The 8,002-nt window shown below is 38.3% G+C and overlaps 2 protein-coding genes across 2 annotated transcripts; one reads left to right on the top strand and one right to left on the bottom strand.

Annotated features, from left to right (window-relative positions):
- The first annotated feature begins 240 nt into the window (after positions 1-240).
- On the top strand, positions 241-4,505 carry LOC107091225 (vasorin-like). Its single transcript, XM_015385027.1, has 2 exons — positions 241-472; positions 2,853-4,505. The coding sequence occupies exon 2, from the start codon at positions 2,859-2,861 to the stop codon at positions 4,236-4,238; it is 1,380 nt and encodes a 459-aa protein (XP_015240513.1). The 5' UTR covers positions 241-472; positions 2,853-2,858; the 3' UTR covers positions 4,239-4,505.
- iscu (iron-sulfur cluster assembly enzyme) lies at positions 4,342-7,836 on the bottom strand. The gene is made up of 5 exons (XM_015385028.1): positions 7,681-7,836; positions 7,462-7,575; positions 7,275-7,385; positions 7,104-7,182; positions 4,342-4,737 (listed from the first exon to the last, which is right to left on the bottom strand). Exons 1-5 carry the CDS (start codon positions 7,774-7,776, stop codon positions 4,670-4,672), a joined length of 468 nt encoding a protein of 155 aa, XP_015240514.1. The 5' UTR covers positions 7,777-7,836; the 3' UTR covers positions 4,342-4,669.
- Between the last annotated feature and the right edge of the window lie 166 nt (positions 7,837-8,002).

Raw genomic sequence — 8,002 nt, 5'->3', positions numbered from 1 at the left:
GGAAACATGAGCCTTGACAGAACCTCCCCATCGGCTCAGATTCCCTGCTCTTTAACCAGCAAAGCGCTAAATTATTCCAGAAAGTACTCCCCCTTCACTTTCACTCCTCCCCATCAGGTTGCAGGAAAGACGCACAAACACAGAAACCTCTGAGAAACCTTCCCAGTTAAAGGCACTCCTCATGAGAGCCACCTTCAGAGGCCTCAGCCAAGAGGACACCTGAGATACAGAAGCCATTTTTTTTCTATGTAAAACTGATTGTCTTTATGTTTACAAATAATAGCACCTCTCAATCAATGTGGATAGAGAGGAGAATCTAGAACAGGTAACAGAGCACCTTAAGGCAGTCATGAAAGTTTGATGAGAGTCCATCTGGAATTTGAAGCAGCTGTGGTCATCTTTAGAGACGGAGGATCCCTTAGACCCCTGCTCATCTCTACAGAGGAGCAAATAATGCCAAAACAGGGTAATGGTAAGTTAAGCAAGATTTTAGCAGCTGTTAATAATGCAAATATACAAAGCTCGTAATGAAAGAAACAATGTTGGGGTTGCCTGGTTGTTCAAAGACACACATCAGTTCTAGTTGGTGAATCAATAATAGTCAGCTAATAGTTTCAAAGTCAATTATGTTGTTATTTATTTATTAAACTTCAATTCATTTATATAAAGCAAAGTTGCTAAGTGAGAAGAGTTGGTGATGTGCTACACTTTGTGTCTGTGTAAATCTACACATAGATGAAATGCATGATCTGAAAGTGGTAAAACAGAACCAGGAGCATTAACACGTGAGTGGATGGAAAAACACGGCTGCAGTGGGTGGATGGATATGGCTTCACATCTGCTGCCCTGCTGCGCAGATGCAGAAAAACAAGGATTCAACATTAGTAAACTTAATGTTATTTTATTAGCTGCAGTTTTCAGATTTTATTTTTTTTAATGTGTCAATCTGGTGAGGAAATCTGGAGTTTTTGTCCTGGTGGTAATCCAGCTGTAAAAACTGGGTAGATCTGGACTGAAAAACAACTTTCTTTTAGTGCTTTGCTTTTCAAAGCTTTTTACTTTAGCTGTAGCTGCCAAAGTAACTTATTCATTGTTCATTGCAAAGGTTTATGGTTTGGATTAATGATCAAGCATGGGAGCATCATATCTATGTTGTAAAGTCAGCCTGCTGAAAACCATCCTTTGGTAAAAAGATGAAATGTCTTTTTTTTTTTGCAGTGAGGAGGTCATTACTGACAATGTCAGGGTGACAATAGCTTCATCAGGGTAGCTTAATGCTGGGATTCAACCCGGAGCTTTAGAGTCAGACCTGCTTAATTTCCAAATCATCTGTAGTCCTTTAACTTTTTATCTCTGATCATCCTCCAAGCTCCAACCTTCACGTATTTTAAATAGATTTACTGTGGTGCAGCAGTGTTTATTTGTTAAAAACTAACAACTAACTAACAGTTTGAAATAGCTTGACATGTTTTGAAAGGAAAAACCCTTTTTTGTGATACAAAGATTGGTAGTAGGTATGTTTTAAACGTATTTCTCCATATTTCGATGCAATCGATATAGAAACAAACGAAGAATCATATAATAGATATAGTCGCTTCTCTTCAATGAATCCTTTAATTTATATAATAGGGCAATTATTATTTTTTTTTACTTTTGAATTTATACTACGGTATTAGTATGCAACTTTCAGGAAATATTTTCATCAATAACACCCAAAAACTTAATTTCACTCACTCCATCAACCCTAGTTACTTCTATATCTAAAGATAATGAATTATTTCTACTATGATAACCAAATAACATGAAATAGGAATTTTCAAGATTAAGGATTAATAATTTATAATCAATTAAAGTCAGTCAAAATGAACAATTCTGACTGATTTTAAGTGTGTCTCAAATAAAATCTGCAAATAAACGCTTTGTGAGGTGTTAATACCTTTTCAATTACACTGTAGCTAAAGTTTTGTTTAATGTACGTTACTCATGATGGCATTTTTTTAAAACTCTGACAGGACATTTCCTTTCACTGTCTCCTTGAGTGAATAATTGATAAGAAAGGGATCGTCTGACTATTATCATACAGACACCAGGGGCCGACCGATCAGAGACCTGTGCTTAAATAAAACTTTAGCAATGATTAAAGGAGACCTGCTTCTTTGAAAGCCACCTATGATGGATTATAAAGAATGATAAAATGTTTTATAAGGATTCATCAGATGGAGTTTAAAAGATAGAGGAAGGGAAACATATGATCTCATCTAATCAGCTGCGGGTCCAGAATAAATTTATTAGGGGGGGGGGGGCCAGGCTGGGGCCAGCATGTTTTCATGTGGGCACTGAAAAAGAATAAAACAAAACAAAAAAACAAAACTGTAGTTTATTAATTTATACATAGTATGTGAACCACAGAACCAAAGAACCACCTGCACCTCTGCACTGGATGAAGAGAAATTTTCACAATATTTAGTTTATTTCAATTTTGTATTTTTGGCTTAAACATTTTAATTCTACTAAACCTAAAAATAAAACTATCATAAATGCATTAATGATTGAGGAATTTAGCAAATTTTGACTTATCTTAAATATAAATTATCAGTATTGATAAAAATCAGAATTAGAACTTAGGTTAAACGGATAAATTAAGTTATAGCAAAAGATATATATTTTTAATTTGGTTCAAAATAACAATTATCAGATTACAACTGAATGTTTCACCTTAATCTTTAAATAATACTTAAAATGTAGCTAAAAAGGGAAAAAAATGAAATAATTATTCCCAATAAACAATTAACAAGTTAGCTGTTTTATTAAATGCCTCATCACGTCTGATTTAACCCCCTCATCCTTTACAGTGAGACATGCTTTGCTACAGATGTGACGTCCTCCTCGCCCTCTTCGTCTGTCCCCTCATCTGTCTCCCCATGTCTCCTTGTCCGCCTGGATGCTGCTGTCCCGGCCCTGGTTTTCTGGTCCTCTGTGAGTCTCTGGGTCTCAGGTCGCTCCCACGCTCCGTCCCTCTCAGCACCTCTGCTCTGTCTGTGGCCAGAAACCAGCTTTGCAACGTGGACCACCTTCTCAGGCCCTTCTCGGGTCTGCAGGAGCTCAGCCTCAGCCACAACCTGCTGGCCCGCTTCCCCCGCGGCTTGCCTCCCAGCCTGGAGTCCCTGCTGCTGCAGGAGAACCGCATAACCTATATCACCTCTGGATCCCTCAGGCAGCTGAGGAACCTAACCCGCCTGGATCTGGAGGACAACAGAATCCGTGCCATTCAGCCCGGAGCCCTGCAGGGTCTGAATAAGCTGCAGGTTCTGACACTGAAGGGGAACAAGCTCAGCAGCCTGCCTGTGAACCTCCCACCCTCACTGACTGACTTAGATCTGTCAGGAAACTGCATTGCCTCGCTGGACCTCCCCTCACTTTCCGCCCTGATAAACCTGCAGGTCTTGCAGATCAACAGTAACTGTCTGCGCTCGGTGCCAGAAAACACGTTTGACATCCTACCACGCCTCAGGTCTGTGGACCTAACTGACAACCTGTGGGTCTGCCAGTGTGACATCTTGTACCTGTATCGTTGGCTGGTGAGCGGCAGGCTGAAGATGGCAACAGATGTGGTATGCAAAGAGCCGGTCCATCTTGCTCAGCATCTGCTGCTGAACCTCTCAGTCATATCCATCTGTCCCCATGTCCTGAAGCCAAACAGGAAGACAAACCAGCTCATGTTCAACAATGCAGCGGCCATGGATACATCACATCCAGGCTTATATGAAGACAATGAGGAACCTTTGAAGGAAATATCAAAGAGACTCCCCATTACTAAAACGCAAAACCCCCATGATCCCCACAAGGCTAGACTTTTACCCTATTCCCTGGAGACTTTGACTTATGAGGAGTGTTTATCCTTCAATATGTCTCACTCATTCAGCCCAACTGAGCTAAAAACTGAATCTTTTCCAGAGGAGGACCAGAGATGCAGAGAAAACAGGACAGCTCCTTATTTCTTAAGCACTTCACCCTCTTCTGCAGGGACACTATCAGCTCTGTCCACCTTCAGGGAGGAAGTCCCGCCTACTGCAGCCCCACAGATGTTCTACCAGAGAGACTCCACAGTGGTCGTCTCTCTGCTCGCTGTGCTGTGCGTTATGCTGGTTCTTATAATGATGGCGGTGCTAATTGTGCTAAAAAAGGTTCTGGTACAGCAGCAGAGAGTGGCACCTGCCAATGAGAGGTCCGCTGGATGAAAGCAGCAAACACACGGAAGATGATTAATTGTTTATTTCAACATGTGCAAACAGTCTTAAACAAGATTGTTTAAATTATTATATAGGAAATGTAAACCAAATGGGTTGAATTTTAAGCCAAATAAATCATTAGAGCCAAATCTGATAAAGGCACACCTGCCTTTTTGTTCCTGTTTCGTTACAGATCTCATTTTTGTTCTGAGTGAAAAAAAAAAAAACACATCAAAGAGAAAGAAAACCAAAAGAATAAAAAAAAAAGGAGAAAAATTGACAATCTTCTTGAACAAGAGGCAGCTACTGGTTTTATAAAGCTATCTGCAAACAAGGCTCAGAGTCCCTCAGCGTCATGCAGCTCTGCTGAGGATGTTTGATATCAATCAAATATTTAATCAGGTACATAGCAGCGTATTAATACCGGCTTTGGCAGGTTCCTATTGCTTATCCTCCTGTTTCAGTCTGTAGTCAGATAGAGCTGCTTTGATGGCGTCTTCTGCAAGCACTGAGGAAAAAAAAGAATGGGGCAAGATTTAGAAACACTGTAACCATGAATATAAAGAACTGAAATTAAACCTCAAGATAATCTGGAATAAATTGTTTTTTTTTTTATTTAAATATATCACAAATGAGAACTTATATATTAGGGCATTTAGACATTTCATAATTAGATAGTAAACTTTAGAATGTAATGCTTGAATTAAAAAAAAGATGTTTAAATGGATTAGAAATTGGATTTATAAACTCCTTTTGACAACAAGAAAGATTTAATTAGAAGCTCAGGAGAGTTTTAAAAAGATCTTTATCAAATTCAAGCTGAAAAAACTCAACTGGAAGATATGGATTTATTATTCTGTGAAGCTGACTTATTTATCTGTAAAACTGATCTTGGACATCCGGCTGTAATTTCTTTGTTTATAGTTTTATTCATACAAGGAGTGAAGATGTTTACTCTTTTTCCACCCAAGGATTTTTTATATTATTTTTATTTATATTATTTTTTATTTATTTTCTATAATCTTTCATGAAAGTAGAAATAAAGAGAATTATTTCTATACATTTACAGTGTTTTAAAGTGTAGCACCCTTTTACTTTTTCATGTTTTTTCCACATCATTGCAGCAAACATCAATGTTTTTTATTGGATCAACAAAAAGCAGCCATAATGGTAAAGATCTACAAATAAGAGCTGAAAAGTGCGGCATGTTGTTTTTCTTTATCTCCTTGACAGACTCTGCCTCTAATGCAGTGTAACATGGGAAAACAAGCAGCATTAAGACGACTGAAGGGATACAGCAGAAGTTTAGAGCAGGGTTAGCTACAGGAGGAGGTTAGCATATGATGTATAAACCACAGATCTTTCAAGTAAAGAAACTACCTGTTAAAACTAGAGCAAGGGCTTTAACTTATTTATTAGAAACAATTATATGCATTAAAAAAAATGAATTTAATACATTTTCTTACATACATACTAAAGTCCTAAGCGGGAACCTTTGTACTCGCTCATTCTTGTACACCTGCATCACAGCAGTTGGTCCACTGGGGAGATTCAAGCCTAAACACCACTGATCGATCCAAATACCTGCAATCTAAGCTACAGTGGAACCGCAGCCGCCATAATAAACGCTATTCTAATGCTGGCAGTTAGGAAGGAACCAGGACAAGGAGCATGCATTATTTACATGCATTACAGGTCTAGAGAGCTGTTCTAAACGAAATGTATTTTTGTTTACACTTTTGTATAAGAATAGTCTAATTATTTGTGTTAGTAACTGGCTTAACAAAAAAATAAGTAGCTTGAGTGTTTTTTTTTTGCACTAAATGCTCCATATTGAATAGCAACTGTTCAGCCCCAAAAGGTAAGGATTTATGCAGACCTGAACTGTCACCATTCTGTCAGTGTTAGAAACTTTATCTTCTGTTTAAATCAATATTTATGCCTTTTTGCTATATATATTTGTAAAAGCTATGTAGTGCAAGGTATTGTGCTATAATTAATGCTCATGGACGCTTATAGAGGTAGTTTTTTAAAGAGAGTATATAAAATATCAGCAGTTTCTAAAAGAAAAAAACAAAAATATGATTTTCAACAGATCCCATGGTTGATAGATGGTTTAAATACTATAATGGTATATATTGCTGTCCTCATAATTATTTATTGTCAATAAATGTTTTTAAAATAAAATATGATTAACTGATTACAGTCCCTGTAATTAACTTGATTCAAAATTGTAATTGCTAGTTTGCTGTTTGCCTTGAGCCATCTAGTGACTGACTAGAGGAACGTCATCTGGTCCAAATTTGGTCAACACTATGAGTGTTGGAGAAAAACAGTGAAAAAACACCTGGTCTATGTAGCAAAGCATGTTAGAGGTGAAGGAAAGATGGCTAAAGAAAAATACATTTAGAATTTAATTAATTATCAAATTTTCATTTAACTAAAAAAAAGGTCACTTTGGGATTAATTAATTATCTAAGAAAACCTGTCAAAAGATGCAGGCTAGGCCCAACTTGTCCTCTCAGTCATGGACAAACAGGCAGAGGTGAAACAGAACACCAAAATCCAAATGAGGATAAGATTTGAAATGAGTTTACAGACGCTCTCTAATAGGCCTAATGAGACTTGCATTAAAGAGCTGTAAAGATAACTGCAGTGAAAAGGGATTCTGTAAAGTACTGGTTTAGTGAAACATGGAAACAGATGCATGCCACACTTTTCAGATTTATTTAAAACCATTCCTCCCACTTCCCAACTGAGGGCTACTTTCTGTTGATTCATCACATAAAATCATAATGAAACATTTCATCAGCTCATTTGGAATTATCTAAAAGCCTTTGTATTAAAAAAAAAACACAACAACACTCAACTTACTAGAACAATGGAGCTTGACAGGAGGAAGGCAGAGTTCTTTGGCAATGTCAGTATTCCTAATCTTGAGGGCTTCATCAATCTGATGGGGGGAAAGTAGATGGATCAGATCCTCTGTATGTAAATGAGTAAAGCAAACAGATGTGTTGACAGTGTTGACAGTGCCATTCCTACCGACTTCCCCTTCACCCACTCTGTAGCCAGAGAGCTGGACGCGATGGCTGATCCGCAACCAAAGGTTTTGAACTTGGCATCCACTATCTTGCCGTTTTCATCCACCTGGATCTAAAACAACACCAGTGGTAAACATCAACTGACATACCTGTAGGATTGCAGCGGTATTTGTGCAGCTCCAGCTCACCTGAAGTTTCATAACATCCCCGCAGGCTGGGGCACCGACCAGCCCAGTCCCCACGTTCCTCTTGTTCTTATCCAGAGAACCAACGTTCCTCGGGTTTTCATAATGGTCCACCACCTTCAGGAAAGTTATACATACATGTAAACTTCTGTTTTGACTTCTAGGGCAACCACGTACCACAAAGTAGTAGTCAAAAGCAGGAATTGATCAGTAGTAGGTTACCTTTTTGTGGTAGGAGCAAAGAGCAGTAAGCTCCGGTCGCAAGAACCTTTTGCTGAATGTTGACAGCAAAGACACAGAAAAAGGGACCGCCGCCATCTTTGACAGCTAACGGAAGTGAACTAACAGGGGCCTCTTTGTTGACAAACAAGTGAGTCTGAGTTTCCTCGCAAGAGAACGCCCTCTAGCGACCACTTTTAATATTCCTTAAAGGAATACGGTAGGCTAATATAGCATATAATTACGCCACACGGCTCTTGTAATTTATGCAAAAAAAGGGATTTTGGAAAAGTTGTCTAGCTAACTAAAAGAAAAAAATAAAAAA

Source organism: Cyprinodon variegatus, unplaced genomic scaffold, assembly GCF_000732505.1.
Source record: "Cyprinodon variegatus isolate N-32 unplaced genomic scaffold, C_variegatus-1.0 Scaffold330, whole genome shotgun sequence".
In the NCBI taxonomy this organism is placed as follows: Eukaryota; Metazoa; Chordata; class Actinopteri; order Cyprinodontiformes; family Cyprinodontidae; genus Cyprinodon; species Cyprinodon variegatus.
Note: the sequence above shows the minus strand (reverse complement) of the source record. Positions and strands in the feature narration are given on the sequence as shown.

Coding starts and splice junctions, on each gene's coding strand:
- LOC107091225 (XM_015385027.1), top strand. CDS start 2,859: ATGCTTTGCTACAGATGTGACGTCCTCCTCGCCCTCTTCGTCTGTCCC.
- iscu (XM_015385028.1), bottom strand. CDS start 7,776: ATGGCGGCGGTCCCTTTTTCTGTGTCTTTGCTGTCAACATTCAGCAAA. Junction 7,576..7,680: donor TTTGCTCCTACCACAAAAAG/GTAACCTACTAC, acceptor ACTTTCCTGAAG/GTGGTGGACCATTATGAAAA. Junction 4,738..7,103: donor TGTCAAGCTCCATTGTTCTA/GTAAGTTGAGTG, acceptor TTTTTTCCTCAG/TGCTTGCAGAAGACGCCATC.